At 44.9% G+C, this 16,946-nt stretch overlaps 1 protein-coding gene across 3 annotated transcripts in view; it reads right to left on the bottom strand.

Moving 5' to 3' along the window:
* Positions 1–16,946, bottom strand: part of LOC133554403 (tumor necrosis factor receptor superfamily member 5-like) — a 67,418-nt gene that overhangs the window by 26,311 nt on the left and 24,161 nt on the right. For 2 of the 3 annotated variants that reach the window (XM_061903114.1, XM_061903116.1), the window contains exon 4: positions 16,415–16,540. In XM_061903114.1, coding sequence (XP_061759098.1) covers positions 16,415–16,540 — 126 coding nt within the window. Of the gene's footprint in view, positions 1–7,699; positions 7,752–16,414; positions 16,541–16,946 lie in introns of all 3 variants that reach the window. The other variant, XM_061903115.1, reaches the window with a different exon arrangement.

The following is a 16,946-nucleotide window of genomic DNA, read 5'->3' as shown; positions in this document are numbered from 1 at the left end:
GTACAGGCCCAACAACACCTCCTGATGGCTCCTCAGCAACCACTGGCATTCCAGGTGTGCTCCCCCCCCCCATCTGCTTTAAAACCTTCTGTGCCACTGGCGTTACTTTGGGGCCCAAAAATTTGTCCCGTCTCTTCCTTCACTCAAAGCCAACAACTAGCTTCTTTGCTGTACCTGAGAGGGCTTTGATAGTTTGATCGTAGAAGCCTTATAGTAGACTTGCCAACAAAGCCCCTGCAGCCAAATTTCAGATAACAAACCTTGACTTTCCACCCGCATTACTTGTCATCGGCTGCCACCTCGATAAACTTAAGGTACTTGCGTCCAAAGGCCTCCCCCAAAGCAACCTCTCAGGGGACAATGTAGCATCCTTCCAGGGGACAGTGAGGTCAATGATGTAAACAGTGAAAAATGTAGAGAACCAGAACACAAGGTCTGATCTGAGGTTTGTTAATGATGTTAGACCTTTCACCAACTTCAGGATGGTCTGCCTTCACCAAGACCAAGGCCTGATCTCCCTTTGTCGCACAAGGCCAACAATGTCTCTTTGCCTGAGATGTGACTTTGCCAGCAATTGGGGTCCATTTTTTTCTCCAATCACCAGGGTAGGAGCTGTGTTACACATTGGTACGGGAGGCTGTCAAAGTTATTTTCCATCATAATCGAATGTCTCTGCAAGGCAGGAAACAGAAGGCTGCAAGACGCATGTCCCACACAGCCCAATGTTGCTGAAGCCTCTGGCAAACATCTCCAGTTTTACAACCTTTGATATAGTGAGGGGCCATGCGAGCCTGGGTAACAGCCCAAAGTGAAAACAGCAGAGCTTCCGCCTGCCAGAGCTTCTTGTTGATACTGTCCAGTCCACTGATGGTGTCCTGACACAGTTGGTCTACTTGTTCTGTGTCCCTGAGGGTGGCATTGTACCAAGGTCCAAGACTCTTGATATTGCTGATTCGTCAACTTCCCCGGAAAAGACTGAAATAGTCCTGGATTTGCTCAGTTTAGTTGTAATCAGAGACCACTGGACGTTCTCTTGAATCTTGTCTCACACATGCCATGGGTGTGGTAAGTATAGTAATGTTGTCCATAAATGCTCTGATTTGGCAAAATTGGCTAATATGTGCTGAATCATTTTTCTTGGGGGGCAGGATACCTCCTGCCCTCTGCCATGCAGATGGGATTACTTATTTCTGCCACACCACTTTCATCAGTCTCTAAAGAAAACACAATACGCCTGGTGAGTTCTTTTACTTGTACTTTTATGACAAACTATTGGGCCCAGGGGATGATGCAGATCTTGCAAGCCATACAATACTCTCCACTTTGGTCCACTAATGCTAATGTCGATTTGATGTTCTTGAGGATCGACTGGTGGTATGTCTGATATGGGCGTTGTCTGCCTGCATTCCTAGATATCATGGTGATTCTTCCCGAGGTTAGCTTTCTCTCTGGCACTCATTGAGGGTGGACGCTTCCCTTTCCTTTCTCTTATATCTCCTGCTTGCTTCTTTTGTCTTGTCTCTGTGATGATCCGTTGCCCGGATCATGTTTTGTTTAAGTTTCAGATTCCCTTAGTTATGTTTCAGCACCCGTGTTTGTGTTCGTGGTTGCCATGGGTGCTGATTATGTTCACCCGCCTCTGATTAGTGGTCCGGACGCTCACCTGCTCCCGGTCACTAATCAGAGAGCTATTAATTCCTGCCGCTCGCCACACTCTGTCTGGTAGCATTGTTTGCGACACGCAACAATTGGCTCTTCTTGCTTCTCGTTCCTGTTTTGGCTAGACTGTTTTGCTAAGTGTTACCCTAGCTTCCCGTGCCATTTGTATTTTCGCTGATTTATTTGTAAGAAATAATTTTTCCTACCCATTTGCATCTTGGGGAAACGTCCTGCGCACAAACATGCGACCCCGAGGTAACAGAAAACTGACAGCAACCAGTTTCTCCACATTGGGCGACAGATGTCCGGACCACATGGACGAACTGGACTAGGAGATGTGGCTGGTGCTAAAGGCAATGGAAGCAGGAACCCTACGCTGTTCTCCCGAGGAGAGTGTGAGTCTGATGTGGAGTCCTGAGGGTTCGCTGGTCCCCATTGACTCCATTTGGCCTGAGGACTTCGCTGCCCCGCCGTTCCAGACGCGTCAGCGTAGGCGGAAGCAGTCCATGAAGGCTTTGACTCTAAGCCAGGACGCACGGACCCCTCACGCTTCTCCTCCGGATCAAAGAACGCCGCAATCAGCTTTGTCTTCCTTTCCTTTCATGTTTGGTAATCCCATTGATCGTTTTGACAAATACGTCACCGCTTGGGCTGGTAGCGAGGTCAATACGCACCCTGATGATGTCAGACTACCGGGGCTTTCGATGATGTCACGCGGCAAGGTTTTTTCCTATTTCATTCCGTCAGACTCCCTCAAAAGACATTATGTTCATGGATAAAGACAAGACATTTTTTTGTGATTCAATCTGTCGGCCTCCCGCTAAAGACATTAAAGTAACAATAGCTGACAACCAGAGCATTTTTTTAAAGGCAAGGCGTCGCCATCTTCTTTGTACTTCGGCGGGCCGTTCCCCGGCGTCATTTTCTTCTTCGTCTCCAGCGGGCCATCCCACGTCGCTGTCATATTTGTCTCCGGCGGGCAGTACCATGGCACCGTCATCGTCGTCTCCGGCGGGGCGTCCCACAGCACTGTCATTGTCTCCTGTATCGTTGCCTCCGCGACCTCCAGCTGGACTGCAGTACAAGCGGCCCTCAGGCTCCCACACACAGCTCCCTCAGTGGCCAATTCATGGAGGCCCCCAGCAATGCCCAAGACTTGGGCGTAGGATCATCGGCTGCTGAGGTTTCTAGCGCCACTCGCGTCCACATTCTCGACACCGTTCTGCGGTTGTCCGCCTCGCCAGCTGTACTGGCGTTCGATTCACAGCCGCAACTTGACTCGTCCCAGGTGGATTCAAGGACACTTGGCCTGGCGTCCACCACCAGGTCCTCCCTCTGCCCTCCCAATTACTTTGAACTTTTTCAGTTGTTTTTTTCTTAGGACGTACAGGTGGGGGTACTATTATGATCCGTTGCCCGGATCGTGTTTTGTTTAAGTTCAGGATTCCCTTAGTTCTGTTTGAGCACCTTTGTGTTTGTGTTCCTGGTGTCCATGGGTGCTGATTATGTTCACCTGCCTCTGGTTCGTGGTCGGGACCAACGTTCCCTCTAAGGTACGCGCCTGTGCAATTGCACACTGCTCACGCATCCTCTACGCACGGCAAATCTAGGCCGCGCACTTCATCGAAAAAAAGATAAGCGCATAACAGTGTGCACGTCTGCCGTCGCTCACATGTGCGCCACTGAATGCTCAAGGAGTTTTGGCGTTTGCTCACACATAGGAACAATTGGAGGAAAAATTGGTCGGGATGCTCACCTGCTACCGGTCACTAATCAGAGAGCTATTTATTCCTGCCGCTCGCCACACTCTTTCTGGCAGGTTTTTTTTGGCTCTTCTTGCTTCTCGTTCCTGTTTTGGTTAACCTTTTTTGCTAAGTGTGACCCGAGCTTCCCGTGCCGTAGGCACCTCTTTTTGTATTTTGGCTGATTTATTTGAAATAAATCATTCCCCCCACCTGCACGCATGCGACCCCGACCAAACAGTCTTGTCTTAACTTTCTTGTTGCCTCTTTTTGCACCAAATCTAAACAATGGAATTCACAGGATCTTAGGTTTGGGGGGACCTGCCTGTCTTGACGGAGTGGTTGTTGCTGGACGCACGATGGACTCTTGGGAGAACAAGGAGTGCCGCGTGCCTGGCCACCCTTTCAGTCGAGGACGTTGAAGACCTATTCGGAATTATGACAGCAGTTCATCTGCTGATTGTAGTAAGTGTTGCTCAGGTTCGTCGATAAATTTGAAGTTGTTGGCAGCCTTCAAAGTTCCCCAAAGCTGCCACAAATGATTGAATAATGCGGGCAGAACTGTGGACACTCTCGTGATTTGGAAAATATCAGACCGTCTCCCCTGCAGGATGAATTTGAGGACGAGTAATAGACAATTAAAAGTGAAAAGCTAATTTTATTTTTGCTCGCATACAAATCATTCTAATTTGTATGCGAAGGACAGTGCGGCATGACACAACAAACTCCCATCCTGTCTCTCATGTTGTGGTTGACTTTGGACTGACTGGCGGCTGCAAGAACACTAAGGTAGCGGAACAGAGACATGGTGCATGCTTACACACACACATGCATCCACGAAAAATAAACGCCACACCACATCACCATCTTTTAAGGGGCGCCTTGTGGCGACCCATCAGCATTCTTGTTCTATAACACTGTTTGTCTAACCTTGAAGGGGTTTGTGCTAAAAATGCTTTGTGCAATGACAATAAAGAACCATCACCATTTAAGGTCGAACTTTAATGTTTTGAGTTTGCCACTTTGTTCTTTTGTTCAGTTTTTGAAGAATTTGATCTTGTATTGGTAATGGTATTATTTAACGTCTGCTTCTCATTTATCAGCTGAGGCAGTCGGTTCTTGACTCCTGCCTGCAGCAGGTTAATTCCCTCATTTACCATCTCTGGAGCCATCCTTATTTGCATTTTTCAACTGTTCGGAATGAGAATCAGCACCTTCAAGTCCGAGTCCAGAGCTAAACGAAGTGGCTGGGGAGAGGGAAGTCTGGGCTTTCCTGCTTAAGCTGCTGCCTCCGCGACCCGACCTCGGATAAGCGGAAAAAGATGGATGGATGGAACTGTTCTGTTTCCTTCTGGACTTTATAGGTATAGATTAAGCTCTGGTCTCCCATTCGCTCCAGAGTATCAACTGCAGTTCCACTAAGTTGTCTTTGGGGATCGCCGAAATATGTGTTATTTAGTCTCCCATTTCTGGTTTTCACAGTATTTCTGCCACTTAATTTGTGGTTTTGGCCTTTTGATTTTGTTCTCAGTTGCAATATGTGGCAGGCTGGGCTTCAACGGCACCTTGATGCTTGGCTCCGCGTTTCACTCTTGAACAGGACAAGGTGAAACAATCCCCTGAATGAACATATAAACTAACCAATCATACAGCCCTTAATCACAAGTGTCTCAAAAGGCTGTACAAGCCACAACTACATCCTCGGCTCAGATCCCACATCAGGGCAAGAAAAAACTCAACCCAACCCAAACATGAGGCATGTGTGGTTAATATGCATCCATCTGGGTCCTCTTGAAGCTGTGGTGATGTAAGGGGGCGTGTAGAGTGGGGTGGTTGTCAAGTTTCATTGTGATTTTCATATGGGTGCCCTGCGTCCTTGGTGTTTCAATAAAAATCCCACAACACATCTAGATTGCTCATTGGCAACACCTGGCGTCCCAGGTGTACCCCCCTCTGCTTTCAACCCAACTGTGCAACGGACCGTTGCTTTGGGCCCCAGGAATTGTCTAGCCTCTTCCCACAAAGCCAATAACTAGCTTCTTCTGCTGCACCTGAAAGGGCGTTGATGGTTTGGCATTGGGTTGATTCAAATTCCCAAGTTTTTGAGCCTGTTGTTAGACTGCCTACAAAGCCTCTGCAGCCAACATACAGTACACACCTTGGCCCTTCATCTGTGTTGTCCAGCATTGACTGCCAGCTTGGTCAACTAAAGGTACTTGAGTTTGAAGACCTTTTTATAGCTTCTTCCCAGGTGACAGTGATGTACACCGTGTGGAGGACCGAACACAATGTCTGGTCTGGTGTTTGTTTTGGCAATTTCAGATGGAAAACTAAGCCGTTGGTTAAGATCTGCCACCAACTTCTAGTCACATGCCCCTTTAAGGTGGCTGTTTTCAGATTAACTTTTTGGTCTTTTGCCATCCAAATTACTGTCGTTGTGTCCTTGGGCAATACACTTCACCCTTGGTCCCAGTGCAACTCACACTGGTGAATGAATGATAGGTAGTGGACGCAGGGGTCGTAGGTGCAAAATGATAGCCATGCTTCCATCAGTGTACCCCAGGGCAGTAGTGGGAACAAATGTAGTTTACAACTACCGAAGTGTGAATGTGAGTGCTTTGAGTATCTAATTGATAAAAAAAAGGGCTATATAAATGTAACCAATTATTATTATTATTATTAACTTTGGTTTGGTTCATCCTCTCCAGTGAACCCTCTTGCAGATACCGGATAGCCTTGTGGAAGAAGCAAGGTATTTATTTTAGTCCATCTTGTCTCAATGGTAGCTGCTAAGTACCTGATGACATAGTTGTGTTGTCAGGTGTACTGGCCTTGTAACATGCTTGTTTTGCATCCAATGAGAATGTATTTCATTTTGCAAAAGATGAGCAGAAGGTGCACAATGGGTTTTCTCCGTACCGTTGGTTGAGGTTAGAGGCGGTAAGCAAGACATTGTACGTGGCTCGTAGGATGAAGCTGATGTAAAATGCTTCCATGACCATAAACTCCTTCCAAGTGAACTTTCTCCTCACAAAACTTTTTCACGATGGTCTACGATGAGACCGATGCCTCCTTTCCCTTCTTGCACAAGTCCAAAAATCTCTCTGTGGCTGAAATCTGACTTTGACTGCTGAGCAAAACAGATAAAACAGGAAGCATCAGGATACACCACCCACACAGCCCCATTTTGCTGAAGAATCTGAGGAGTCGTTGACACTTAGACCAACATCTCTAGTTTTTCAAACCTTTGAGAATGGCACCTCGCAGATGGTAGGGGCAGTGTTGCTCAGATGGTACAGCAGCCGTCCAGAAATTTGAGGATTCCTGGTACAATTCCAGCTTCTGCTATTCTACTCCCTGCCATTGTGTCATTGGGCAAGACACTTCACCAACCCTGCTCCCAGTTTTACCCACACTGGTGTATGAATGTTTAGCGGTGGTTGGAGAGGTCAAAAAACACAAATTTGCAGCCATGTTCCCGTCAGTCTTCCACATGGCAACTCTAATTACAAATGTAGCCCACCATCAATATGTGAATGTATAATGGGTCCTCGGTGCAATGCGCTTACACCTACTAGAAAAAAAGTGTTATAAAAATATATTTCATTGTTACATTACTATTATTACAAAGGGCCACATCAACCCAGGTATCAGTCCAAACTGAAGACACCAGAGCTTCAGTCTACCTGTGAGCATGGTCTTTGTGATACTCCACTGTTGGTGTTCTGCCTAACCTGGTCCACATGTTCTGTATAGTCTTGACTGTCTTCTGCGATACTACTGGCATGGGTTCCTCGCCCAAAGCTTCTCCTTGACAACTGACATACTCTTGGAATTGCTCAGTTTTATTTCCATCTGAACCCATTGGATGTTTTCCTGCAGCTTGCTCAGCCATCGTCTGGCACATGTTTTGGTTGTGGGGAGCATTGTTATGTTGTCCACAATTGCTCTGATAAAAGGGAGATCAAGACCTGGTTCAAAATTCTGTCCACCAATTTCCCACCAGGAGGCTTGGATGATGATCTCTATAAGCATCATGAAGGTTAGTGGTGTGATCCTGCCATTATCCCATTTTCCAACCGTTGCCAGCCTGTGATCTATTGTCAAGTGATGTGACTGTTTCTGGGACATTAAAAAAGTTGAAAGCCGTCCAGAGTAGATTGTGAGAAATGGACCCATAAGGAATGTTGAGGCCAGAGAACAACACAAAAACATTTTCCACCCCTTTTGGCGGCTTGATCTTGATGCCATATCATGCTTGTGTGTGCCAAATGAGCAAAGAAACCTCAAATCCTTGCCTTCTGCACCGTGGTATCCATGTAATGGTTCTTTCCCAGATAGTCGTCCAGCCTGTGAGACACCGCAAAGTAACAGATTTTGTAACTGATTTATCTTTTCACAAAAGAAATGTTACCTTGATATAAAGTAAATTACATGGCATAGCGCTTGTATAACAGCAAACTGATTAACCATACTGTAAATTGATTAAGGTGTTGAAAAACGTATTCGGGTGTTACCATTTAGTGGTCGATTGTACAAAATATGTACTGTACTGTGCAATCTACAAATCCCGTTTCCATATGAGTTGGGAAATTGTGATAAATGTAAATATAAACAGAATGCAATGATTTGCAAATACTTTTCAACCCATATTCAATTGAATGCACTACAAACACAATATATTTGATGTTCAAACTCATAAACTTTATTTATTTTTTTTGGAAATAATAATAATTTAGAATCTCATGGCTGCAACACGTGCCAAAGTACAAACTGTAGTTGGTAAAGGGCATGTTCACCGCTGTGTTACATCACATTTTCTTTTAACAACACTCAATAAACATTTGGAAACTGAGGAAACTAATTGTTGAAGCTTTGAAAGTGGAATTCTTTCCCATTCTTGCTTTACGTAGAGCTTCAGTCGTTCGACAGTCCGGGGTCTCCGCTGTAGTATTTTACGCTTCATAATGCGTCACACATTTTTGCTGGGAGACAGGTCTGGACTGCAGGCCGGCCAGGAAAGTACCCGCACTCTTTTTTTACGAAGCCACGCTTTGTAACATGTGCTGAATGTGGCTTGGCATTGTCTTGCTGAAATAAGCAGGGGCATCCATGAAAAAGACAGCGCTTAGATGAGAGCATATGTTGTTCCAAAACCTGTATGTACCTTTCATCATTAATGGTGCCTTCACAGATGTGTAAGTTACCCATGCCTTGGGCACTAATGCACCCCCATACCATCACATATGCTGGCTTTTGAACTTTGCGTCGATAAGTCTGGATGGTTCGCTTCTCCTTTGGTCTGGATGACAGGATTTCAAATATTTCCAAAAACAATTGGAAATTTGGACTCATCAGACCAGGGAACACTTTTCCACTTAGCATCAGAGCATCTTAGATGATCTCGGGTCCAGAGAAGCCGGCGGCGATTCTGTATGATGTTGATTAATGGCTTTCACTTTGCATAGTAGAGCTTTAACTTGCACTTACAGATGTAGCGACAAACTGTATTTAGTGACAGTGGTTTTCTGAAGTGTTCCTGAGCCCATGTGGTGATATCCTTTAGAAATTGATGGCGGTTTTTGATACAGTGCCGTCTGAGGGATCGAAGGTCACGGTAATTCAATGTTGGTTTCCGGCCATGCCGCTTACGTGGATTGATTTCTCCAGATTCTCTGAATCTTTTGATGATATTATGGACCGTAGATGTTGAAATCCTTAAATTTCTTGCAATTGCACTTTGAGAAACGTTGCTCTTAAACTGTTTGACTATTTGCTCACGCAGTTGTGGACAAAGGGGTGTACCTCGCCCCATCCTTTCTTGTGAAAGACTGAGCATTTTTTGGGAAGCTGTTTTTATACCCAATCATGGCACCCACCTGTTCCCAATTAGCCTGCACACCTGTGGGATGTTCCAAATAAGTGTTTGATGAGCATTCCTCAACTTGATCAGTATTTATTGCCACCTTTCCCAACTTCTTTGTCACGTGTTGCTGGCATCAGATTCTAAAGTTAATGATTATTTGCACCCCAAAAATTTTTTACAGTTTGAACATCAAATATGTTGTCTTTGTAGCATATTCAACTGAATATGGGTTGAAAATGATTTGCAAATCATTGTATTCCCTTTATATTTAGATCTAACACAATTTCCCAACTCATATGGAAATGGGGTTTGTACTAATAAAAGTAGCAATCAATCATCCATCCATCCATCCATCCATTTCCTACCGCTTATTCCCTTTTGGGTTCGCGGGGGGCGCTGGCGCCGATCTCAGCTACAATCGGGCGGAAGGCGGGGTACACCCCGGACAAGTCGCCACCTCATCGCAGGGCCAACACAGATAGACAGACAACATTCACACAATCAAACAAAATTTACTGTGTCCTCAAAATAATGAACATAACGTGCCTAATTTTGGAATGTGGAAGAAAGTCGGAGTACACGGAAAAAAAACAAAGAACACAAAAACTCCAAATAAAGATGCCCAAAGTTGCACTCAAAATAAAATAATAATATTATAAATAAATAGGTTGTACTTGTATAGCACTTTTCTACCTTCAAGGTACTCAAAGCGCTTTGACACTACTTCCCCCTTTCCACCTTTCACACACACATTCACACACTGATGGAGGGAGCTGCCATGCAAGGCGCTAACCAGCACCCATCAGGAGCAAGGGTGAAGTGTCTTGCTCAAGGACACAACGGACGTGACGAGGTTGGTACTAGGTGGGGATTGAACCAGGGACCCTCGGGTTGCGCACGGCCACTCTCCCGATGCGCCACGCCGTCCCATATTAGTCAAATATCCCAATTGGGCCTAATTTGGTATTTTCTCACCCGGTGTCAAATGACTAATTAGCATTACAAGGGCTCAGGTGTGAATGGGGAGCAGTTGTGTTAAATTACATGGTACATCATAGCAAATAATTATTTAAAGATGTTCTCAGCTATAAAGATTAAAAAAAAAAAAATTGAAACTAAGGTGCAGCACAGTAGCTAAGACCATACAACGGTTTAATAGGATAGGTTGTAACGAAACTGCATCTTAGTTCTGGACGTGCCCCAAAGATGCAGAGATGGCAGACAATGTGCTGGTGAGAAAGTTCTCTTTATTAAGAGCCAGGCAAGGCAAAATAACCGGTTGTGCAGGGTCACGATGGTTTTAGACTTCAATGATGACCAAGGTCTTTTGAACACATTGAGCAACAAATGCAAGAGAAGATAAACAATCTGGCCACTACATCTTCACAACTTAGTCTGAACAGCCACAAGGACAAAACTGAGCTCCTCAAGATCAACAGCATCAGCAGCAACCTGATAGTCCTCAATGGTATCACCTAAGTGGGCAGTTTCATGGACCAACATGGACATACTGATGCAGATGTCAAAGCACAGATAGGCGAAGCAGTGACAGCATTCATCCAGCTCAAGAACATATGGTGGCGTAGAATCATTCTTAAAAAAAAAAATCAAAGCCGTCCAACTTCAATGGCTCGAATGAAAATGTGGAGCAGAGAGTTGGAAGACCAACAAGAGTGTGCAGACTTTCATCAATACATGCAGATCCAATAACCAGAAGTCATCAGTAACAACGAAATCTGGCAAAAAATTGGTCAGCTACCTGCCAAGGGTAAGATGGGGAAAAGATGGAGATGGATCGGACACATCCTACGAAAGCCAGTCACCAACATCATCAGAGAGACTCTTACATGGAATCCACAGAGCAGACCAGAGGGCGACCGGGAAACACATGAACGTGTAAACCTTGATGAGATGGACCATACCGTGGTTCAGCCAGAAATGTCTGTTGACGGCGTATGCCCGGGAGAGGGTTGAAAGGCCAACTGAATGAATGAGCAGAACCCAGCATAACCACACATGCAATTAGCATATGTGTGGTTATCAACTAACCTTTGCCAGCAACTTTATTCTTCGGTAGGAAAACGCTGGTCATAAGAAGCCTCACAATTATACATCACCGGCAGGTAAGTCTACAATCATTAAACAAAGGGCAGGTGTGAGGATCAGCGCTGGGGCCAAAGATAAAGTGGCTCAGAGAAGATGCACACAGGAAGTGGAAGAAAAAATAAAGTTAAAGTACCAATGATTGTCACTGTGGCGAGACGGAGCCAACGAGGCGACAGCGGGATAGGACAGACGGTGGTCCTACCCGAGATGGCAACCAGGAGGCGGGGCATGCGGCGGAGAGGAGAGGCGAAGCATACTTGGAGCGATGCTGCAGCCAGCCGAGTCAGGTGCGTAAGCGACACACCTGCAGTCAATCTCTACATCTTCTGCTGCAGTATAAAAGGGGAGAGGTAGGAACGATCGCGGCAGAAGTAGGCGAGGAAACCACGGCGAACAACGACCACGAGCACGACGAGAGAGACCCTGAGCGAGATGGGCCCCCGCAGCAGACGCAGTCACCGAAAGGTGCGCCGCAACTAGCAGGAAGAGCCAGCACACAAGAAAGTGTCGCGACTGACTGGCAAAAAGACATGTTTATTGAAAGAATAAACCAGAGTCAAACTTGTTACAATGCGTCCTGTATCGATCGGCACTGCAACCCACACGATGACGGCTGGAAACTCGTCACAGTCACACACATACTAGATGTGGCGAAATTATTCTTTACATTTGACCCATCACCCTTGATCACCCCCTGGGAGGTGAGGGGAGCAGTGGGCAGCAGTGGTGCCGCACCCGGGAAAAGAGCGGTGGGCAGGAAATGACGCAAAACAGGAAAATAAAGAACAAAGTCCAAACTGCTTTGTGGGATCATGGCACCGGTTCCACTCAGAAAAAAACCTCGCAATGGTAAACCGAATGAGTTCTGTGCATGTGGTAAGCGCCATATTCATAGAATGTGTTTGGAAATTAGACGTATGAGTGCTGCAGATATTGAAAGGGTGGGTGGTCTGACTGTCAGTGCTCAAATATATACTGTATATATGATGCACAATGCACAAAAAATGGTCTGCATATCTTTTTCCTCAGAGGTAAGCTTCTTGTAAATATGATACACAAGAAAGTCACTAACATATGGCTGAAGACAGACAAAGGATATAGATTACTGGAACTATGCCGTTTGTTCTCATAAGACTAAGATAAACTTGGTCCAGAAAGTGCCAAATATGTGTCTGCCGCAGTACGGCGACAAGGGTGTCTTGCCAACGGTCAAGCATGGCAATGGACGTCTCATGATATGCGGCAGCAGAAGTGCTCCTGGCATTGGGCAGTGTTAGTTAATAGAAGAAAACAAGAAAACCCCCAACACATCAACAAGATGACAACGGCCTTGTTGAAAGAAACTGAGGATAAAGACATTGGCCTCGCCAAGGATGTTTCAAGACCAAAACCCTATCGAGCATATGCGTGGATTCCTCGGAAGGTGGAGGAGCGTAACTAAAAAGGAGAAGGGGAGTATTCCAGAGGCAACCTGAGAATCTCCAATGAACTCCATGCCTAAGATAAGAAAGGCAGTGTAGAAAAACAATGCTGGCCACAAAAATACTGACACTTTGGGCCCAATTAGGACATTTTCACTTTGGGGTCACTTTTGTTGCCAGCTGTTTCAAAATTACTAGCTATGTTTTGTTATTTTCAGAAGACAGGAAATGTACACAGTTATTCAAGGTGTCCACTTACTAACCACCCCCCTCCCGGGCGACCGGTGCAATTGACATCAAGTGGATCTAGTTAATAGTGTGTGAGTCCAGTCCATAGAGGGGCCAACAGGAGATCATCTTGAGTGGAGATAGGTCAGCAGCGCAGAGATGTCCCCAACTGATGCACAGATGAGTGGTCCACCCTGGGTCCTGACTTTGGACAGCTGGCTCTAATCTGTGGTCACCGAATCTGTGCCCTACCACTCCACGAAGGAGAAAGAAACGGCAGATCAACTGGACTAAAAGGGGGGTCTATTTAAAGGCAAGAGTATACAAATGAGTTTTAAGATGGGACTTAAAAGCTTCTACCGAGGTAGCCTCTCTAACTGTTACTGGGAGGACATTCCAGAGTACTGGAGCCCGAATAGAAAATGATCTATAGCCCGCAGACTTTTTTGGGGCTCTGGGAATCACTAATAAGCCAGAGTTATTTGAACGCAGATTTCTTGCCGGGACATATGGTACAATACAATCAGCAAGATAGGATGGAGCGAGACGTGCAGTATTTTATACGCATGTAGTAAAACCTTAAAGTCACATCTTAAGTGCACAGGAAACCAATGCAGGTGAGCCAGTACAGGCGTAATGTGATCAAACTTTCCTGTTCTTGTCAAAAGTCTAGCAGCCGCGTTGTGTACCAACTGTAATCTTATAACAAACGCATGAATAAATGATCTCAGCGTTGCTAGTGGACAAAATAGAACACATTTTAGAGATATTACAGAGATGAAAGAAGGTTGTTTTAGTAACACTCTTAAAGGGGAACATTATCACAATTTCAAAAGGGTTAAAAACAATAAAAATCTGTTCCCAGTGGCTTGTTGTATTTTTTGAAATTTTTTTCAAAATTTTACCTGTCTCGGAATACGCCCCCCGCGACCCCGAAAGGGAATAAGCGGTAGAAAATGGATGGATGGATGGATGGAATATCCCTAAAAAAAGCTTTAAAGTGCTTGATTTTCACTATTTGCGATGCGACTATCCATTTCCCTGGGACGTCACACAGTGCTGCCAATGTAAACAAACAATTGCGAATACCACAGCAAGATATAGCGACATTAGCTCGGATTCAGACTCGGATTTCAGCGGCTTAAGCGATTCAACATTTTACGCATGTATTGAAACGGATGGTTGGAGTATGAAAGTATTGAAGAAGAAACTGAAGCTATTGAGCCAATAGCTATTGACGCTATTCATAGCCATAGCATGGCCGAATAGCTGCGTTAGCATCGCCGGTAAAATGTGCGGACCAAACGATCAGGACTTTCGCATCTTGTGACACTGGAGCAACTTAAATCCGTCGATTGGTAAGTGTTTTTTTCGCATTAAATGTGGGTGGAAGGAAACGTAATATAGTTGCAAATGCATCTGCAGGTTATCCACACATCTCTGTGCCATGTCTGCTTTAGCACTGCCGGTAAATAGCGTGTTAGCATCAATTAGCATAGCATATTAGCATCGATTAGTTGGCTGTCAACATCAACAAAACACACCTTTGTGATTTCGTTGACTTTATCGTTGCCAATGCATCTGCAGGTTATCCATACATCTCTGTGCCATGACTGCTTTAGCACCGCCTGTAAATAGCATGTTAGCGTCGATTAGCGTAGCATGTTAGCATCAATTAGCTGGCAGTCATACCGCGACCAAATATGTCTGATTAGCACATAAGTCAACAGCAACAAAATCCACCTTTATGATTTCATGGACTTTATCGTTGCAAATGCATCTGCAGGTTTTCCATACATCTCTGTGCCATGTCTGTCATCGCCGGTAAAATGTGGAAACACTTCGGTACATTCAATGGGGGTCTGGCGGCAGACACTTTCGCATCTTCGGGCCAGTGGTGCAACTTGAATCCCTCCCTGTTCGTGTTGTTACACCCTTCGACAACACACCGACGAGGCATGATGTCTCCAAGGTTCCAAAAAATGGTCGAAAAAACGAAAAATAACTGAGCTGAGACCCGGTGTTTGCAATGTGTTGAAAATGAAAATGGCGGCTGTATTACCTCGGCGATGTCACATTCTGAGGTCATCGCCTCCAGAGCGATAAACAGAAAGGCGTTTAATTTGCCAAATTTCACCCATTTAGAGTTCGGAAATCGGTTAAAATAATATATGGTCTTTTTTCTGCACCATCAAGGTATATATTGACGCTTACATAGGTCTGGTGATAATGTTCACCTTTAATGTGTGACTCAAACAAGAGAGTTGGGTCGAAGATAATTCCCAGATTCATCACTGAGTAATTGTTTGGTTGTCAAATGTTAAGGTGGTATTATTAAAAAGGCGTCGGTGTCGAGCAGGACCGATCATCAGCATTTCCATTTTCTTAGCATTGAGTTGCAAAAAGTTAGCAGACATCCATTGTTTAATTTCATTAAGACACGCCTCCGGCTGACTACAATCCGGCGTGTTTGTCAGCTTTAGGGGCATGTAGAGTTGGGTGTCACCAGCATAACAGTGAAATCTAACACCGTATTTGCGTATGATGTCACCTAGCGGCAGCATGTAGATGCTGAAGAGTGCAGAGCTAAGAACCGAACCCTGAGGAAGTCCTCACGTTACCTTAACATACTCCGAGGTCACATTGTTATGGGAGACGCACTGCATTCTGTCTTTAAGATAGGAGTTAAACCAAGACAAGGCTAAGTCTGACATACCAATATGTGTTTTGATATGCTCTAATAAAATATGATCGACAGTATCAAAAGCAGTGCTAAGGTCAAGAAGCAGCAACGTGGATAACGCATCAGCATCCATCGTTAACAATTGATCATTAGTCAGTTAGCTTAGCAGCTAGTTAACTGAGAGAGGGGCGGTGAGACAGAGATCGGGTGTTTTGCAAGTTGAATAAGACTACTAAGTATTTTTTAGAAGTAGTAAAGAAAGGTTTAAAACAATTATAAGCACACATATACAACAATACTTTGTTTTTTCGCAACAGCAAGCAGTCACTCCACACAGCTGGAAAATGTCCATGGACTCAAAAAATAAGTTACTCACCTGAAGGTCCCAAAGTACTCCAAAAAGGACCATCTTACCACTTAATGTCCCAGAGGACCCCAAATAGTCCCAACATTCAAAAGTAGCCCAGAACTGACTTACCTTTAAAAGTTGTGGTGCTCCAAAAGGGTGTAAAGTGTACCTAAAGATGCCAGAAACCTTTTGGGCGCATTTCAGACCCCATTTATCATTAGGGACATTTAAGTTCTATTGGGACCTTCCTCAACCCCTTGAGAACCTAATTGGGCTAAATAATGACCTCATAGGAACTTTGAAAAACAGACACAGGTTTAGGTTGGGCAACTGCAAATTAGGAAAACATATGAAGTTTACCTTCATTGCACATTGTACATTGAAAACATGTGGTGTGCCCAGTTGGTATGTCTGTGAAGGTTCCTTTCACGCAGGGCCTGCATGTTGTGCCACTGATTTTGGTGCAATCATCCCGAACGTGGCTTCCTGTTGGAAAGGAAAACAAAAGTATTTGTTGCACCAAGGTCCACTATAATGCCATCATTTTCAAAACATTTGTTCAATAAAAACTAATATTTTCTCAAATAGTAGCCAAGGGCCTTAAATGACTCAATTAACTTTGATTTATAATAAAATAACAAACATGGAACCCACTTAAGTCGTCCCTTCTTATGTTGACAACCTGTCAATGTGGACCACCTCAAGTCCTGGTCCACTGCGTTTTTCTCATTCTCTCTGTCGTAATGTGTTTGTCTGTCTCTCACGGAGTCTGTAATGGGTGACTTGTGTCTACCGGAGTCCCTAGGACAGTCATGGTCAAGGTTGGGAAGACCTGATACCATGCGGATAAGGTGGAAAACCGTCTGTCTGGGCTGTAAGATCTGGCATGTCT

Source organism: Nerophis ophidion, linkage group LG06 (assembly GCF_033978795.1).
Source record: "Nerophis ophidion isolate RoL-2023_Sa linkage group LG06, RoL_Noph_v1.0, whole genome shotgun sequence".
NCBI lineage: Eukaryota > Metazoa > Chordata > Actinopteri > Syngnathiformes > Syngnathidae > Nerophis > Nerophis ophidion.
This window is presented reverse-complemented; position numbering and strand designations above follow the sequence as displayed.